Below are 19,602 nucleotides of genomic sequence, written 5' to 3'. Positions count from 1 at the left end.
TTTTATTATTATGATTCTGTTTATTATGATTATTTTTATGCCCGCATCTTGGCCTAGACGGTTAGCCTGCATCATTATCATCATCATCATCATGTTTATTATTTTGTATTATTATAGTACAGTAGAGTCTCACTTATCCAACACTCGCTTATCCAACATTCTGGATTATCCAACGCATTTTTGGAGTCAATGTTTTCAATATATCGTGATATTTTGGTGCTAAATTCATAAATACAGTAATTACTACATAGCATTACTGCGTATTGAACTACTTTTTCTGCCAAATTTGTTGTCTAACATGATGTTTTGGTGCTTCATTTGTAAAATCATAACCTAATTTGATGTTTAATAGGCTTTTCCTTAATGCCTCATTATCCAACATATTCGCTTATCCAACATTCTGCCGGCCCGTTTATGTTGGATAAGTGAGACTCTACTGTATTATTATTATTATTATGTTTATTTTGATTATTACTTGTGCCCACATCTTGACCTGGGTGGTTAGTCTGCATCATCGTTGTGTTGTGGAGGCTTTCATGGTCTGAATCACTGGGTTGCTATGAGTTTTCCAGACTGTATGGCTATATTCCAGAAGCATTTCAGAAGCATTTCACCTGCATCTACGGCAGACATGCTCAGAGATTGTGAGGTCTGTTGGAAACTAGGCAAGTGGGGTTTATATATCTGTGGAATGAATGTCCAGGGTGGGAGAAAGGACTCTTGTCTGTTTGAGACAGGCGTGAATGTTGCAATTGGCCACCTTTATTGGCATTTAATAGCCATTCAGCTTCAAGGTCTGGCTACTTCCTGCCTAGGGAAATCCTTTGTTGGGAGGTGTTGATTATTATATATTAATAGTATTATAATATTATGATAATGCTTATTATGCTGATTATTTATACCCACCCGCATCTTAGCCTGGGCGCTCAGCCCAGAAGGAGCGAAACCCCTCCCTTTCTTTGGGAGGCGCTCTCAATCCGGATCCCGCCCCTTTCATTGATGAAATTTAAACCCGTGTGGCTTTCGCCTCGCATCCCGGGCCACTCGTTTCCAAGGGCAGAGGGAGGGAGGAAGGGAGGGGGAAAAGAAGGAGGGCCTGGCAGCATTCCTTTGGTTGGAGAAGGAGGAGGAGGAAGAGGGAGCCCTTTGGGTTTTTCTTCAAGCCTCTTCAGGGATCGATACTTGATACAGAGAACCATCTGCTGGGAAGAATCGCTGCGAGGTTGGAACCAGAAAGGCCTCCTCTTTTCCCGAGGAAGGAGAGAGAGAGAGAGAGAGAAGGGGAGTGGAGGGAGAAGACGCCTCAAATTTTCTATATTTTTCTAGAGCCAGAGTATTTTATTTTCCTAAGGATCCAAAATGTCGTCTTTTGCAAAAGGTAAGCGCCTTTTCATCTTGGAAGCGGGGTGCCTTTTTCTCTAAGCGGGGCTCCTGTAACAGAGGGGGGTGCAGAGTGGGAAATGGACACCCCCCCCCATCGGCTGGCATTAAACCGATTCGAGAGCGGGGGCCTGTCTCTTCCTAGAGGCTGCACACCCAGACAGAGGCGGCTGCAGCTGCTGGCTTTGGCTCTGTAGGGTCACAGGCGGAGCCTGTCCTTGGCGCTCCCTCCAGGGCTTTTTGCCCACGGTGCTTCTGTCAAAACCCTGCTGCGAAAATAGATAGGCTCCCATTGAGAATTGGAAGGGTCGTGCCAGTGAATTTGGGCATCCTGTCTTTCTGGTGTTGGGCCTTGACTACCTCCTTTTGCTACCTACGTGGCTTGATTCTCAGAAATAATAGGTTGCGAAAGCAGGAAGAGACATTTCATGAACAGTGATGACTCTTGATGTCTTGCTGGAGCATTCCCCCTCCCTCTCCTTCAAGGAAATGATTCCTGCAACAGGGCACTTATTATTTTAAATTGAAAGGGTCTTTGTGCCTGCAGTGTGTCCTGAAAGCTTGCTAATAGAAGTGCTCTGTTGACACTGTTGACTGGTCAAACAGACAAGGTTTTCATTACCTTTCATTGGTTCAGGGTACTTCGAACTGGAAAGATAGATGCTAACTGTCTTGGTTACTGTATGAATATTCCTATGCGCTGCTCCTCAATGGGCTGTGAAGAGCTAAAAGCAGAGTTAGCTGAATCTTGAAATCAGCTACGTGAAAGTGATCCATCTAAACTAATCAGCTCTATAATAGAAAAAGCATAAAATATTTTAAAGTGTAATATGGTTGTTGTGTGTTTTCCGGGCTGTGTGGCCATGTTCCAGAAGCATTCTCTTCTGACGTTTCGCCCACATCTATGACAGGCATCCTCAGAGGTTGTGAGTAATATACCTCACAATCTCTGAGGATGCCTGCCATAGATGCAGGCGAAACGTCAGGATAGAATGCTTCTGGAACATGGCCATACAGCCTGGAAAACACACAACAACCCTGTGATTCTGGCCATGAAAGCCTTTGATAACACATTAAAGTGTAATGTTGGGGTGTTTTTTTTTGCCAAAATCCTGGGAAAGTCACTTTTGCATAAGACTGATTTGTATAAATGTTTCTCTAAGTATAATTTTTCAAACTCCACAAGTGTAGTATCCACATTTGTGAAATTCTTCTGATTTGAATGTCTCTGAGCCCTTCCACACAGCCATATAATCCAGAATATCAAGTCAGATAATCCATAATATCTGCTTTGAACAGAATTGAGTCCCCTTGGAGAGATAGGGTGGAATATAAAGTATTATTATCTGAGTCCACACTGCCATATAATCCAGTTCAATGTGGATTTCGTACAGCTGTGTGGAAAGAGCCTGAGGCCCCTTCTGCACAGCTGAATAAAATCCCACATTTTCTGTTTTGAACTGGAATGTATGGGAGTGTGGATTCAGATAACCCATTTCAGAGAAGATATTGTGAATTATCTGCCTTGATATTCTAGGTTATATGGCTGTGTGGAAGGGCCCTACTTCATTTCTATCACTGTTGACTCCAAATTCTTTGTCAAGTTTGATGCAAGCTGGAAAACCACTGCACTAGAGCATTTTTAAAATGAGGCTGAGAGGGACATCTAACCAAGAGGACACCTGAAGAAATATTGTTCAAGCTAAGATCTCACATGGTTTTGGAAATAGTGAAGAAATGAACTGTAAAGACTCTCTTTGGTTAGTGCTAGAAAATTTCAGCAGTGCAGAAACACCATTCAGGCGCGACATCTCCAGATGTGAGCTCAGGGCCCTTCCACACAGCCATATAACCCAGAATATCAAGGCAGATAATTCACAATACTGGGTTATCTCAGTCCACACTGCCATATAATCCAGTTCAATGTGGATTTTATACAGCTGTGTGGAAGGGGCCGTAGACACCTCATCTGAGGCACCATTTATATATGTACAGATGGCATGCATATATATATATATATATATATATATATATATATATATATATGCCATCTGTTACATATAAACGCATATAGATTTACCTCCAACAATACTACAATCTTAGAATTTACCATTATATAAATGTATGTGTAAAACTGAAATTCTAAGACTAGAATTGTTGGAAGTAAACAAAAATGAAGAATTAAAAATTCCATTAATACATAGGAATGTCAATACAGGTTGAGTATCATATATTCAAAATGCATGAGACCAGAAGTGTTTTGAATATCAGAATTTTTCGGATTTGGGAATACCTGTTTTTTCATATACCTACATAATGAGAGAAATCTTGAAGAAGAGCCATAAGTCTAAATATGAAATTCATTTATATTTCATATGCAGGCTTTGTTTTATGCACATTATTTAAAACATTTTTTGTGATTATCTTCAGAGTCTGTATATAAATAATGTTATGTATAAAACAAAGCCTGCGTACATTAAACCAGTCGAAAGCAAAGATGTCTCTTATCTCATTCACCCACATTGATAATTTTGAAGTTTGGAGTATCCAGGTCCTGGAAATCCAGTTAAGAGATGCTGGAGCTGTAATACTAATACTATACACTGCTGCTGTAAGTGTAGAATCGTTGGAAAGTGTTCATGAGGGATTAAAATATGCAGTAAACATTGAACACCCACAATTACTATTAGCACGCCAAAGCTCGCAGATAAATAATCTGTGGTGTGTAGGATCACTGGGATGTGGCAGGAGGTGACATTTGCAGGAGGACGTAGAGGTCAGTGTTAATTTCAGGATGCTGTGAAATTGTTTTAGGACTGCTAAAATACAGAATAAATCGTTGTCTGGCTTTATCAGATAAAGAATATGCCAAAGTAAGCAAGAACTTTGGAGAATGGTATCTTGTTCTCAAAGTACCATTGTAGCTCAAACAACATAATAATTATTAACAGCAAGAAACAAACTACAGTTAAACATTAAAATAGTTCCACTGTGTTGCTTACAATAAACTTGCAAATGGGCATTAAGCCTGCCATTCTATATATATTTTCCTGATGGAAGACCAGTTGAAGTCAGTGGAACTTTGCATAGATACTTATTATTTTGATGGAAGAAGCCACTGTTAGATGCTAGCAAGTACAGTAATTTGAATCCTTTGGTTTGAATGCTATGCTCTGCACCTGTGAAAAACAATCTTGGCTCACATTTGTATATTTGAACATGGTTGTTACATTGCCTCTCAGTATTCTCTTTTCCAGCTCCCTCAGCCATTCCTTTTCAAGCCACTTTAATGATCCTGATTAACCTAATTATGCTCTTCAGTTGGAAAGAATGCCAAGAGGATGGTAAATCGTTGTTTTGAAAAAGCAGGGTCATAGCTCTAGGTCTTGCATTAATCTGCAACAAGCATTACATGTCAGGGCTGGCCTATCAAAACTTTGCATGTGGTCTTCAGGAACATGATGTGTACTTACAAAACCAGGGAATTCTTATTTGTGTTGATCTGTAGCAGATATTATCCACCATTTTAATTACTTTTTAAATAACAGCTCTCTTATGATCCTTTGAGAATTGCTTCTGGTGCTTCTTTTTCTCTTCCCAGCATCAGCAGTAGATAATGTTTTAAAAACAACTTCATAAGAAGTTCTGGAAGGTGGGAAATGTTTGACTCTTCAGCTGTTTAGGAAGCGAATGTTCATACCCTTGCACATTCACACCCTTGCTGTTGCGAAGTTGGGTGAGACAGTTTGCAAAATGATTAGTAGAGATAGGAGCCTCTTCAGTGAAAAAACTACTTTTCCAGGGCATATGTGCATGTGACCTAATTCCCAGGGAGTGACATCCTAGGAGTTTTTTGTTTGTTCAGCACTTTTAAAGTATACCATATCACTGTATCTCAGCCCCCTACCCCAGCACAAAACATGTGCTCCACTGCAGTACTTTACCCACCCACCCAATAAAAATTGCTCCTGTAAGTTTTAGTAGGAAAGTGACAACACCAGAGTTGGCATTGGAGAAAGCCTCGTGCCTCTGAAGTCATGACAGTTATTACACAAGTTAAAATAACTTACCCATAATATGGAAATGCCCTGGGCATGTATTGCAAAACTTCAAAATGCCTTTTTATGGAATTGGCAGTGTTGTAAAACAAAAAGCAAAGTTTACATGTTGAAACAGTTGGCTTCCTCTATTGTTTTGTACTTTGCTCACATTTTCATTTTGTTCCCAAGAAAAGAAAAGAACCATATATACACCACAATAAGTTGAGAAACTATAGCCTAACCATTTCCCCTGAAAACCTGGGTCAACTTATCCAGAAATCTGTGCTGATTTCCAAAGGAAATGAGTCAAGTCTGGATGGTTTTTCAGGGATCTGTAAAACACATAAACTATTTCTTTCTTTCTTTTGTTTGGAAGGGGCTGTTAACCATTACTCTTTTTTCATATCAACTATGTTAGGTCCTAGTTTCAAGGCTGTTTTTTTCAGTGTCCCCCAAGGTGACTCAATACATGGTTTCAGTAATATGAGACTCACCTGAAAAAGCTCTTTGATAACTTGTTCTCCATCATGCTTGTAGGCAAAACAACCAACCTATCCTTGGATACCTTTTGATCACATGTTCAAAAATAATTTGGAATCCATATGTTTGGAAGTACTAGAGGCTTTAGTTTTAACATATTAAAAGGTAAACTCGGGTTTGTTGCTATGATTTGAAACTGCTACATGGAGGATAAGACAATATTTATCTTTTGTCTTCTTAGAAACATCACATGTCCATAAAACCCCAAAATGTTTCTGCTAGTTGAAATCCAAAGCACTGGTGAAAAAGTTATATGTTGTTACGTTTTCTCTATGTTATCTATAGTTTCCCAACCCTTGAGGATTGGTTGAGCTGTGAGGGCTGGTGAATTTCCACAATGGCAATAACATATTTTTTAGAAATCTTACTGTGCACAAAGAAAACAAATTGTCTAGCAATCTTCAAGTTGTCGGGTTGTGTGTAAACACTGGCCAATATAGTAGGTGTTACCGTTACTAAAAAAAGCTGGATTGTTATTTATTTATTTATCATGTCAGAAGCAAACCAAGGGTACAAGTTGTAATGTGTTTGAAAACACAAAAAAGTTTTTAAAAAACTTGGCATTATACTAAATCTCCTTTGACCAGTAGTTGACCACTTGGAGTGCCTCTGATGTTGCTATAAGAAGGTCCTCTATTGTGCATGTAGCAGGGCTCAGATTGCATTGTAGTAGGTGATTTGCTTTCTCCACACTGTCATATCATGGACTTCACTTTGTAGCCCCATTTCTTAAGGTTGGCTCTGCATCTCGTGGTCCCAGAGCGCAGTCTGTTCAGTGCCTTCGAATTCACCCAGTCTTCTGCGTGCCTAGGGGGAGTCTCTTAATCTGGCGTCAGCCACTGATTGAGGTTCCGGGTTTTAGCCTGTCATTTTTGGACTCTCGCCTGCTGAGGTGTTCCTCCAAGTATCTTTGTAGATCTTAGAAAACTATTTCTTGATTTAAGGCATTGGGGTACTGGCTGATACCCGAACAGGGGATGGGCCAGAGATGTCATTGTCTTGGTCCTTTCATTGCTGGCTGCTACTTCCCGGCAGATATCGGGTAGTGCAATGCCGGCTAAACAGTATAACCTTTCCAGTGGTGTGGGGTGTAGACATCCTGTGATAAGAGCCACATCCACTGTTTTAATGTGGCGAGATGTATTCCACACTGGGCATGCGTATTCAAAAGCAGAGTAACAAAGAGCAAGGGCAGATGTCTTCACTGTGTCTGGTTGTGATCCCCAGGTTGTGCCAGTCACCTTTTATTTGATGTTATTTCTAGCACCCATGTTTTACTTGATAGTCAAGCAGTGCTTCTTGTAAGTCAGAGCACGGTTCATGGTAACTCTTCTGTTTTCGCCATCTGCTTCTCTGGCCCTGGAATTTTTTTCTTGTCAGGAGTGACTTGAGGAACTGCAAGTCCCTTCTGGTGTGAGAGAATTGGCCATCTGCAAGGACGTTGCCAAGGGGACGTCCAGATTTCTGATGTTTTATCATCCTAGAATCAAAGAATAGGAGAGTTGGAAGAGACCTCATGGGCCATCTAGTCCAACCCCCTGCCAAGAAGCAGGAAATCGCATTCAAAGCACCCCCGACAGATCCTGTGGGAGGTTTCTCTCATGTCCCCGCATGGAGAGCTAGAGCTGACAGACAGGTGTTCATCCCGCTCCTGACAGACAGGAGTTCTTCCCACTCCCTAGATTCGAACCGCTGATCTTTCAGGCAGCAGTTCAGCTGGCAAAAGGGTTTAACCCATTGCGCCACTGGGTGCTCCCATTGATAGCTATGATAAATAAAAACAGATTTCCTGGATCACATCTTGGATTTTAAGAGAAGCACTATGATTCAAAAACGTGTTTGTGACCAGTTTTCTAAATCTGAATCTCAGCAATTTGTTAAACTACAGTATGTGCTCAGCAGTGTATTAAATAAGCAGTGATTTAAACTATGCAATTTAATGTATCAAGAAGTAGTAGTATTTACTGGGGAACACAGGAAAAGATGGCATTGCTCTCATGTTTTCCTTGTGAGCTTCCCATAGGGAACCTTAATGTAATGTAGGGCTAGATAGGTATCTGGCCTGATCCAGCAGGACTCTTCTGTGTTCTTTTAGCTATTATGAAAACAGACACGTGTTGTATATTCTCCGTCCCCTGTCTTTTCTCACAAAAAATGCTGTAGGCTAAACATCTGTAGGCATTTATATACACAGCTAAAGAATTTAAACAACAATTTGTGAAATCACTTTGCCTTTATGTATGTGTTTTATCAGTTTGCTCAGTCCTATAGGAGTAGAATTGAACCCTTCCTACCACTATAGGAATGAAAGCGTTTGGGCTGAAAGTGGAGGTAAACCACATTATTTCAATTCATGAATCATCGCGGTCAAGGAATTCCTGAATTCCTTGTGAAAGACTCACACAGTTTTTATCACCATTGAGCAATTGGTCCCATTTGTTGATTTTTTTAAAATGACCAAAGCAGGCCAACCGCCTTTGTTTTTAAAGTATGAAGTATCATCGATTGGCACTCCCAAGTTGCATATGTGTATTCTGTGATCTCTGCATTAAAAGCAAAGTAAATAAAGATGAGAGGGTTAGAGCAATTCTTTTTTCATGTTGCTTGGTACCTGGTTCATAATTGAATATGCAGGAAAAATGGAGGGGAAAGCGTGATGCAAAAAAAATTACTGGAAGTGAGAACAGCATGTTAGTTCATGGGCAGGTTTCTATTTTTTGTATGACATGCATTTGTTGAAAGGGAAATGATATTGCTCAACAAATGTGTAATGTTTGACATATAATGACCTGATGTTATTCTTTCCAGACAGCTGTTAGCTTCTGGGATTTTTTCCCCTATTGCTTAGTAGCTGATTAATATTTTAATGAAAATGTATGTTTTATAATGTGTCTAATAAAATATGTTTTGTAATACAGTTTATAATTCTGTTCCCTTCTCACCCTGAAAGTTCTTCATTCTTATTACAGTAGAGTCTCACTTATCCAAGCCTCTGGATTATCCAAGCCATTTTTGTAGTCAATGTTTTCAATATATCGTGATATTTTGGTGCTAAATTCATAAATACAGTAATTACAACATAACATTACTGCGTATTGAACTACTTTTTCTGTCAAATTTGTTGTATACCATGATGTTTTGGTGCTTAATTTGTAAAATCATAACCTAATTTGATGTTTAATATGCTTTTCCTTAATCCCTCCTTATTATCCAAGATACTCGTTTATCCAAGCTTCTGCCGGCTGGTTTAGCTTGGATAAATGAGACTCTACTGTATTTATGCCTACTAACCACTAAAATTAGTTTTATTTTTTACAACAGATTTTAGCAAAGCAATGTCTCAGGCCGGTACTTCCCCATTCCAGGAAGCAATTAGACAAGAACTGGAATATTCCATGAAAGTGGAATTGGACAAAATTCTTGCAACTGCACCACAGAATGAACTGCCGGTAAGTACCGAAATTACATTCATGTGGGGAAAAGGTTTATAATTTAGAGACATTTTTGAAATATGATCACCTACATGTTTTCATATTTTGATCTGGACAGATGCTCTTGGGCCTATTTTACCAAAAAAGTGACAGGAGAATTTTGGCATTGTGGTTTGTAGAACTGTGTGTCGGAGTGAATACAGCACACACAGTGAATAAAAGACTATCCTAAATGCATTGCTTTTCCATGGTTGATTAAAAGAATAATGATCTAGAGCTGGCGGAAATTGTATCCTTGCCTGAATTGTGAAAGAGCAAAAGCACATTTTTTCTTTTCAGACATTAAGTATACTTCCTGTAGTATTGCCTCCAGCATCATAAAAGTCAAGGCTTATATATAGCAATTCAGCATAGGCACTACAAGCTCAGGAGGTATCCTGTAATAACCAGAGATGGTCTTCTAATGATAGATAAGGTTCACTGTTGTGGCAAAACAATGCATTTTCAGGTTTAAAAAATCCCTCAGCTTCAGGTACAGTATTCTCTCACTACTTCGCGGTTCACTTTTCGCAGATTCGCTGTTTTGCAGTTTTTCAATAAACTCTAAAAGACTATTATAAATCATAAAAAATTACAATTTACAGCCTAAGGAAGGGAGGAAGGAAAAGCCAAAGGGAGAGAAAAGGAGCCCAAGTGGCAACAGGAGGAGAAGGAGGCTATTTATCAACACACAATTGGTTGATAAAGACATAAAATAGTGTATAACTACTAAAATAGTGTATAAATATTAAAATAAATATAGTGTTCCTAATTCACGGATTTTCACTTATTGCGGGTGTTCCTGGAACCTAACTCCCGCAATAAGTGAGGGAACACTGTATATGCCAAAAGGGGCCAGTTGTCTGCAGTGACTATTCCTTGCTGATGAAGCAAAGCCATCAAGCATTTTTTCTTGTATAAGATTTGTTTAAAGTGATGAGGGAAAGTTCATTTTAATGTGGCCGGCACATGACCCATGGCAGCTTATATCTCGTCTCATCTTATCTATCTTTTTCTGTGTCTTTTAGCACACTAAGAAGGACCTGGAAGGGTTTAAAAAGCTCTTTCATAGATTCTTACAAGAAAAGGGACCTTCTGTGGACTGGGGAAAGATCCAGAGACCTCCAGAAGACTCTGTAAGTTGCAATAGCATGATGTGAATAATTACTTTGTAACTGATCTCGTTATTTAATAATGCTAAGTATTCCACTCGTCCAGAAGGCTTCAAGACATTGAGACTTAAGCAACAACTATTCAAAATAACTGAAAGTATGCACCCTCTCTTCAGCTAACTGATAAATCACACTGTGCATGACCCCACAGTAGTCCTGAATTCTCAGAAATATGGGCTTGCCTCAATTGTGAATACTGCAGATCCTGGAACCAGTTCAAAGCCAGACTCTGCCATTTGTGTCTTTGCTATCTGGACCTCAAACTGGGTCCAGGATTACCCAATGTAATAATCCACACAACTGAACCACTTTCATCTGTGCTGGTTTAAAACTGACCTAAATGATCAGTGTAGATGTGCCCTTTGTCTTCTTGAGTAATAGCATGATTATTGGGCCTTATCCTGTACGCATTTTCATTTCATTTTGTAATGTGTTTGTGTAATTTTGTAATGCGCATTGTTTTAGTGGTAAAGACATTAGAAGTTGAGCATCCCTTATCAAGAATTCTGAAACCTTCTGAAGTCCTCAACGTGACTTGGCTTTCTGATGGTTCAGTATCTATGTTGCTTCATGCACAAAAGCATTAAAATATTGTTAATAAGATTATCATCAGGCTTTGCCTATTAGACATGAATGAATTTTATCTTTTGACTTGGGTCCCATCTCCAAGTTATCTCATGTATTTTTCCTTTTTCCAAAATAAGCGGGAAATCAAAAATAGGGAACACTTTTGGTCCTAACCGTTTTGGATAAGGGATTTTCAACCTATACAGTATACATAATTTGTGTAGAATAAGGGAACCGAATTCAGATGTTTCCGGGGAGCTAGGAACAGGCATGTCTTCTCAATACCCAGCATAAACACAGAGCTAGCTGCTTCCTGCCTATGCTGGTTACTGATCTGCAAGATGTGTGTGTTTGTAACTGGAGAGGAATTACTGAAAGTTGCTATCTGTTGTACCGCTACTTAGCCTGTTATTCTTCAGAGTGTGATAATCTCTTAACATGTCAAGGAAATTAGCGAGTTGCATGTATTAATTGCTTGTATACCATAGTCAGTGCCACAGAGATACTTCCTATCTGTTGCATCCCTGAATGAGGAGCTTTTAAGCTTTAATTCTTTGGAAAGCACCTCTGTGTGTTGAAAATAGAACTGCGCATGTTTTAAAAACATCAACACTTTTACAAATACTAACTTGATGTATTCAGATTTAAACAGTTTGAGAAACATGGCTCTAATCTCATTCTGTTTACTAATTTTACAGTATTTTTCATGTCTATATATATAAAAGAGTGATGGTATCAGGGCAGCGGATAAAACAACAAAACTACAGGCCCCCAACCTCGAAATTTGACAACACAACCCATCATCCACGGCTCTAGGTTGATACAAGAAAAAGAAAAGAAAAATAAAGTCCTAATTAGAGGGAGAGGAATAACTGTTTTTATCCAATTGCTGCCAGTTAGAAGGTTAAGCTCCGCCCACTTGGTCTCCTAGCAACCGACTCAGCCCAGGGGACAGGTATAGTTAGACTTCACTTAGGCCTCTTCCACAGATTATCTAATTTGCACTGGATTATATGGCAGTGTAGACTCAAGGCCCTTCCACACAGCTATATAACCCACTTAGAATCTTATATTATCTGCTTTGAACTGGATTATCTTGACTCCACACTGCCATATAATCCACTTCAGTGTGCATTTTATACAGCTGTGAAGAAGGGGCCTCATATAATCCAGTTCTAAGCAGATAATATAACATTATCAATATACAGTAGAGTCTCACTTATCCAACATAAACAGGCCGGCAGAATGTTGGATAAGTCAATATGTTGGATAATAAGAAGGGATTCAGGAAAAGCCAATTAAACATCAAATTAGGTCATCATTATACAAATTAAGCACCAAAACATCAACAACAAATTTGACAGAAATAGTAGTTCCATGCGCAGTAATGCTATGTAGTAATTACTGTATTTACCAATTTACCACCAAAATATCACAATGAATTTAAAACACTGACTACAAAAACATTGATTATGAAAAGGCAGACTGCGTTGGATAATCCAGAACATTGGATAAGCGAATGTTGGATAAGTGAGATTCTACTGTAATATGAAATAATTACTGTGATATAATAATACAGAACAATATAATCTCTAAAACCAGGACAGTAAATAAAGAGCAACACTCTGAAAGCAGGGAAATTGGGAATTCCAGAAAGGAAACAATCAGGGCCAGCTAACATCTCCCAAGAAAGGATTCTTCCAGAAAGGAAGCTGAGAAGGGAGTGAAGCAGTGTGTATAAGTCATTATTATTACTATCATTACTATTATTATTATTATTATTATTATTATTATTATTATTATTATTATTGTGTTGCTGTGAACCGTGAAAATGAATACAATCTGGCTCCAAGTACTCAAAAACACTAAAATCAGAATATATAAAAATAACTGTGGTATAATAAAACAGAACAATACAATCTCTAAAATCAGAACACTAAATAAAGAACAACACTCTTAAAACAGGGGAATTCCACACAGGAAACAATCAGGGCCAGCTAACACCTCCCAACAAAAAATTCACTCAGGGAGGAAACAGCCAGGCTTTAAAGCTGCAAGGCCATTACATACTAATCATTTTCCCTAATTGCAGCATTCATACTTGCCTCCAACAATCAGAAATATTGTATATTCACAACCTTTAGGAAATAATATCCCCTGATGGTGCAGCGTGTTAAAGCGCTGAGCTGCTGAACTTCTGGACCGAAAGGCTGCAGGTTTGAATTGGGGGAGTGGAGAGAGCCCCCACTGTTAGCACCAGCTTCTGCCAACCCTGAAGTTCAAAAACATGCAAATGAGAGTATATCAATAGGTACTGCTCCGGCGGGAAGGTAACGGCGCTCCATGCAGTCATGCCGCCGGCCACATGACTTTGGAGGAGTCTACGGACAACGCCGGCTCTTCGGCTTAGAAATTGAGATGAGACCAACCCCCAGAGTCAGACACAACTGGACTTAATGTCAGGGGAAAACCTTTACCCTTTACCTTAACTACCACCAATTCCTCAATACTTTATTTCCCATACCACCATACTTTGCCACAGCAACGCGTGGCCGGGCACAGCTAGACTTCTATAAAATGTAACATTTCTGATCAGTACTCAACAATTGCATTCATCTTCTTGCTCTGAAAATATGGTGTGTACATAGTTAATAAATCTATTAAAACCACTTACACTATTTCAGGAAAACAGGAACTGTTTCTGAAGACCTTTATTTTAAGCTTTTGATAACAATAACCAAAAAAGCCCTGCTGTATCTTGTATGTTTTGATTGCCAAATTCCAGACCATAGACAGTTCTGGGATGATTTACTTAGAAGTTATCTACTACTGAATTTGATGGAATGTCCTCTCAAATAGTGTTTAGAACAGCTGCTTGCACCAGCCTTTCTATCTTAACAGTTATAATAAGTCTTTATTTGACAGTATTTGACAAAATTCAGTCTGTGGCTAAAAAACTATCCATCATAGTTTTTTAGCCACATCACTGGACTCATTCTTATGTGGCATTTCATACTACTTAATAAACATATATTTTTCTTGCTCATGCAATTATCCTAGCTCTAATATCCTTGATGTTTAAATAGTTACTCACTTTTAGTAAACATTTCATTCCTGGAAAAGGTATTAATGAAGTACCTCTAATGTATCAGCCCTTCTTGGGCAAACTTCCTGTTCTTTACTATAATGTAGTGATGACATAATCTCAAAGTAGATGATAAAGATAGGCTTGGCTTATGGAAAAGTATGTTCCTTCCTGCTTGCGTGGGGACATGACACAAAGTTGGCTTTAAATGTTTACACTTGTAAAATTCTTAATGCCACCTCCTTGGAAATTTTCACCTCAATATTTTGCCAAGGAATGAAAGTTATATAATGGCAAGTTGTTGAAACCATGGTGGTTTGAATTGTCTCATCATTACATCCCTCTCCTCCCTCCTTTTTAAATATATTACAATAAAAGCTGCAATATTAGTTTTTTTTAAAAAAATTAAATACATTTGTACATATGTTCTCATGAAGATTGTGCTTTTTAAACTTTTATAATTGTGACTGCAAAGGGTGGGCAATATTGATGTATAGCAGATGTGGAGTAATGCACCCTAACTTCACACAGAAGTTGCAAATGCGTTAGTTTGCTGTAGACAGGAATTTTGGTGAAAGTCTGTGTTCTGCCTTCTGTGGCATACTGGAAAGAAAACCAGTTGATGTGGGTATTGGGAGGTGAGATATCTCCTTTTTGTTGCCCTGAGGCCTCTTAAGATATTGCCATCCCAGTTGTAATTATAGGGGTATTTCAGATCCGCATACCTCCTTCAGGCTAAGCCAGTACCCGAGACAAAGTTGTTGATGGTGGCGGCAAAGATACATGTAAACAAGAAGGTGGATCTGGTTCAGCAGCCCAGATAGCTCTCGTCTTCCTTTTTGTTAACTGCCAGCAAGTGAACTTTGACTTACGGCAATCTCATGAATAAGAGACCTCCCTACAGGTCTTACAGGCTCATGACTGTGGCTTCCTTGATTGTATCTCTACACCTGGAATTCACTCTTCCTCTTTTCCTACTGCATTCTATAAACTTTATGGGCATTATTTTTGTTAATGATAATCTGTAATCCTGCCTTTAGACTTTCTTTCTTGACTTTCTTCAGTAATTGTTCCAAATACTTGCTTTGTTCTGAAACTAGTGGCCAGTATTCATTCATAGTTAAGGCAGCCTACTAGCCAGGCAAAAGACTGAAAAGTGTTCTGTGACGGCATTGGACGGACAGGAGAGGGAAAGCAGGCTGCAAACTGAGGTTGCTGAGAGCACAAGCCACTTGCGAGTGTGAAGTGTGCCGTAGGAATCAAAATTCCTCTGATCTATTCAAAACTGCCCCTCCACTATGCCAATGCCCCAGATAGCATGGATCAGAGCTTAGAAAAAAAAATCTTTAAGATTATAATTTAATGCAAACCTCAACCCTCAGCTGGGGACTCTTGCATTTCTAGTTCTAAAAACGTTACTTTCCCAAGTCCTGGATTAGACTTGTAGAATCTAATTTCACATGAGTTGATTTGTGGGATTTTGTGAGAATTGCAATAGTGTTTTCTTTGGAGCCTGGTGATGTCCATGAGGACATTTTCAAAGGACATCACTTTTAGTAATGTATCCTTTCATCATGAGACTGAAAAAAAAGAGTTTACATTAGGATTCTATTCTTAGATTTGTGATTGATGTAAATAGAGGTGTTTCCCATTTCTTAACAATCACCTGACACTAGTGGTTCTCAACTTGTGGGTCCTCTGGTGTTTTGGCCTAGGACTCCCAGAAATCCCAGCCAGTTTACCAGCTGTTAGGATTTCTGGAAGTTGAAGGCCAAAATATCTGGGGATCTATAGGCTGAGAACCACTGCACTATGGGGATGTGTTAAAACACAACAGAACTGAAGTAGGCGTCAAGCCACAATGCTAACAGTTTTACTCAACTGATCACTAACTTTAAAATGTTTAAATACTAAAATATCAGAGCCCACTTTTTCCAGGCTAGAGAAATGTGCTGATGCTCTTCAGAACATACTGATGGAGAGCAACTGATAAGAGATCAACCTTATGTGAATGTATCCTAAAACAATTACATTCCTTTCAGATACAGCCCTATGAGAAGATAAAAGCCAGAGGTTTGCCAGATAGCATTGCTTCAGTTTTGAACAAACTGGTTGTAGTGAAACTCAATGGCGGCTTGGGCACCAGTATGGGATGCAAGGGCCCCAAAAGCCTTATTGGGGTGCGGAATGAGAATACCTTCCTGGATTTGACTGTTCAGCAGATCGAGGTGAGTTGGCCGGTGTTGGTTTTCTGTGGGTTACAGAATATTCACAGTTCCATGTGCAATCCAGAGACACCAATCAAATGCTAAATACAGTGGATATGCAGTTCAATCTGTTTGGCTTAATGAGAACCAGACAAATAGCAGTCCTGTCTGCATCTAGTTCTTTTGTCCGTTTTGAGGAAGGTTGACAATGTTCTGATATGCCATTATCTTTTTGGCATAGAGCTGCTGTTTCATCTGAAGCGAATTTGGGGGTAAAAACATCTGGAAATAATGGGGAAGTCAAAAAAAGAAGCAGCTACAGAAATGTTGAAGTTTTTTGTTTTTAATGAAGTGAAAGAGGATGTGCAGACCCACCAAGTGACACAGCAGGAATTAACTGTTTCTGTCAATGGGCTGGCAGTGGGGTGAGGAGATACTGAATGATCAGAAGGCAATCCCATTATCATTGAATCTGTCATGGTGACAGTAGATAGGTTACTACCTATCCCATGTTTGTATTATGTTTGTGGTATTTCAAGTCAAGTAGCAGCATACACCTGGGGAGCTGCATATTCCTCTGACTGTTTTTGCATGCAAAGAGTTGGGAGTAGCTTGGGGTTGCGATTGCTGCCAGGCTCACCACCTTCATCATTATTTCAATTTGTTTTAGGAATGCCAGAGAAAAACTTTACTTAACTCTGCTTTTAAAAGAGAGATAATTCTGTAGTGCTTAACAGAATCTGTTTTCACAGCATCTAAATAAAACATACAATACAGATGTTCCACTAGTTCTAATGAACTCCTTCAACACTGACGAAGACACCAAAAAGATCTTGCAAAAATACAGCCACAGTCGTGTGAAAATCTACACTTTCAACCAAAGCAGGCAAGACTGTTGTTATTTTTTGGTTTCAATGATATATGATGCAACATCCTTAAGAAATTTTTCCTGTTTATCTGTAAATGAATGCAAAGCACAGTAATGACTCTAGGATACTGAACTTCAGCTCCCATCATTCCTCACCATTGCCTATGCCAGGGGTTCTCAAACTGTGCTCCGTGAAGCCCTTGGGGCTCTGTGGATTATAGTGAGGGGCTCCATGGCACCATGCTGCTTCCCACCTCTTCCCCTTTCCTCTTTCAAAAAATGCAAGGAAATTAATTTGATAGTGTTATTCCTGCATAGCAGTAAAGGGTTGGACTGGATAGCCTTTGGGGTTTTATGCTGCTATTACAAAAAAGCTAGATGCTCATCTGTTGGGGGTGTTTTGTGTTTTTCCTGCATGGCAGAAGGGGGTTGGACTGCATGGCCCCTGGGGTCTTCCACTGAAATACAGTTAAGTTTATGTTAGTTAGAATTGTTCTTCGTTTTAAATGTTGTATTTATTCTTTCTTTCTTTCCTTTTTTTTGCATTGTGTGAATTAGATCACACACTCTCCACCCAGCCCATGCCTGATATATATACATTATATATATATCATATATAAACATTGCGGCTCTTTTGCTTCAAAAAGGGCTCAGCGGCTGAAAAAATTTGAGAACCCATGGGCTATGCTAACAAGGGCTGATGAGAGTTGCAACCTCACCGCTTCTTAAAGGACTACACTTTGCCCACATTTATTTCTGAGCATAATGTGCTATGTGCTTAAGATATGGCTGATGTGTGAAGTCTCCTAGAATCATAGAATAGTAGAGTTGGAAGAGACCTCATGGGCCATCCAGTCCAACCCCCTGCCAAGAAACAGGAAATCGCATTCAAAGCACCCCCGACAGATGGCCATCCAGCCTCTGCTTAAAAGCCTCCAAGGAAGGAGCCTCCACCACAGCCCGGGGGAGAGAGTTCCACTGTCGAACAGCCCTCACAGTGAGGAAGTTCTTCCTGATGTTCAGGTGGAATCTCCTTTCCTGTAGTTTGAAGCCATTGTTCCGTGTCCTAGTCTGCAGCTATCCCTCCCAGTCCTCTCAGTGCTTCAGTAATTCTCCAGTGACACCCTGCATCCCTATGCTGCTCACCCAGCTGAAAAGATGTATTATATTGCAGGTACCCACGCATTAATAAGGAATCTTTACTGCCAATAGCAAAAGACGTGTCTTACTCTGGAGAGAATACAGAGGCTTGGTATCCTCCAGGGCATGGTGACATCTATGCAAGTTTCTACAATTCTGGATTGCTGGATAATTTTATTGATGAGGGGAAGGAGTATATTTTTGTGTCCAACATCGATAACCTTGGTGCCACCGTTGATCTCTACATTCTCAACCACCTCATGAATCCGCCAAATGGAAAACGGTGTGAATTTGTTATGGAGGTCACCAATAAAACAAGGGCAGATGTTAAGGTAAAAATGAAATATTTCTTTTCATGAACATTGCTTCTGACAAAGTGAAGCCTGCATATTTTTTCCTGTTGTTCAGTGTGTTGGATCTCAAGGGCCGATATACCAAAAACAACAGATTGATCCCACATAAATTTCTTTCTCCTCTTCCCTTGTTCCTGAGCCCTTAAATCAGGTCCCAAGGCCTGTAAAGCAAATCTATATCTAAGAGGACAGAAATTGGGCTCAGTCATCCATTCCACTGTGAAACTGGCAACCCGCACTCTTTCATTCCCAGTTTGTATCCATAAATGGTTTATGTGGGTCACTCCATCACAACCATGGAAGATTTTGTACTTTTAGAGCCCACTCCAAGACCTTACTTCTGTTGAGGCTGTGCTAAATGTTTCCTATAGAAGCTATGATTGGGGCAGGGCTGCTCAACCATCCACCTAAAAGCCCCTTGGTAAAGTTTTTTTTTTTAAAAAAAATTGAAAACCTAGCTCTACTGAAGCCATTGATGCTGTTGTATGTTTGCTGGTGCTCAGAATCCCGCTAGACTTAAAATTGTGTCTTTCTCCAGGGCGGTACGCTTACACAGTATGAAAACAAACTGAGACTGGTGGAAATTGCTCAGGTGCCAAAAGCGCATGTTGACGAATTTAAGTCTGTTTCAAAATTCAAGATCTTCAATACAAACAACCTGTGGGTTTCGTTATCGGCAATTAAACGGCTGCAGGAACAAAATGCAATTGATATGGAAATTATTGTTAATCCAAAGGTAAGGGACCGAAAAGGCCTAAAGATAAAGAGTCAAGGAAAAAA

At 39.5% G+C, this 19,602-nt stretch overlaps 1 protein-coding gene across 2 annotated transcripts in view; it reads left to right on the top strand.

The window, feature by feature from the left end:
• Positions 1-19,602, top strand: part of ugp2 (UDP-glucose pyrophosphorylase 2) — a 29,389-nt gene that overhangs the window by 2,881 nt on the left and 6,906 nt on the right. Inside the window, exons 1-7 of one of the 2 annotated variants that reach the window (XM_003215188.4) lie at positions 1,021-1,378; positions 9,282-9,409; positions 10,459-10,566; positions 16,297-16,482; positions 17,214-17,347; positions 18,504-18,801; positions 19,361-19,558. In XM_003215188.4, the coding sequence (XP_003215236.1) occupies positions 1,360-1,378; positions 9,282-9,409; positions 10,459-10,566; positions 16,297-16,482; positions 17,214-17,347; positions 18,504-18,801; positions 19,361-19,558 (1,071 nt within the window). In that variant the 5' untranslated portion in view covers positions 1,021-1,359. Of the gene's footprint in view, positions 1-1,020; positions 1,379-9,281; positions 9,410-10,458; positions 10,567-16,296; positions 16,483-17,213; positions 17,348-18,503; positions 18,802-19,360; positions 19,559-19,602 lie in introns of those variants that run through there. The other variant, XM_008114233.3, reaches the window with a different exon arrangement.

This window comes from Anolis carolinensis, chromosome 1 (assembly GCF_035594765.1).
Source record: "Anolis carolinensis isolate JA03-04 chromosome 1, rAnoCar3.1.pri, whole genome shotgun sequence".
In the NCBI taxonomy this organism is placed as follows: Eukaryota; Metazoa; Chordata; class Lepidosauria; order Squamata; family Dactyloidae; genus Anolis; species Anolis carolinensis.
Note: the sequence above shows the minus strand (reverse complement) of the source record. Positions and strands in the feature narration are given on the sequence as shown.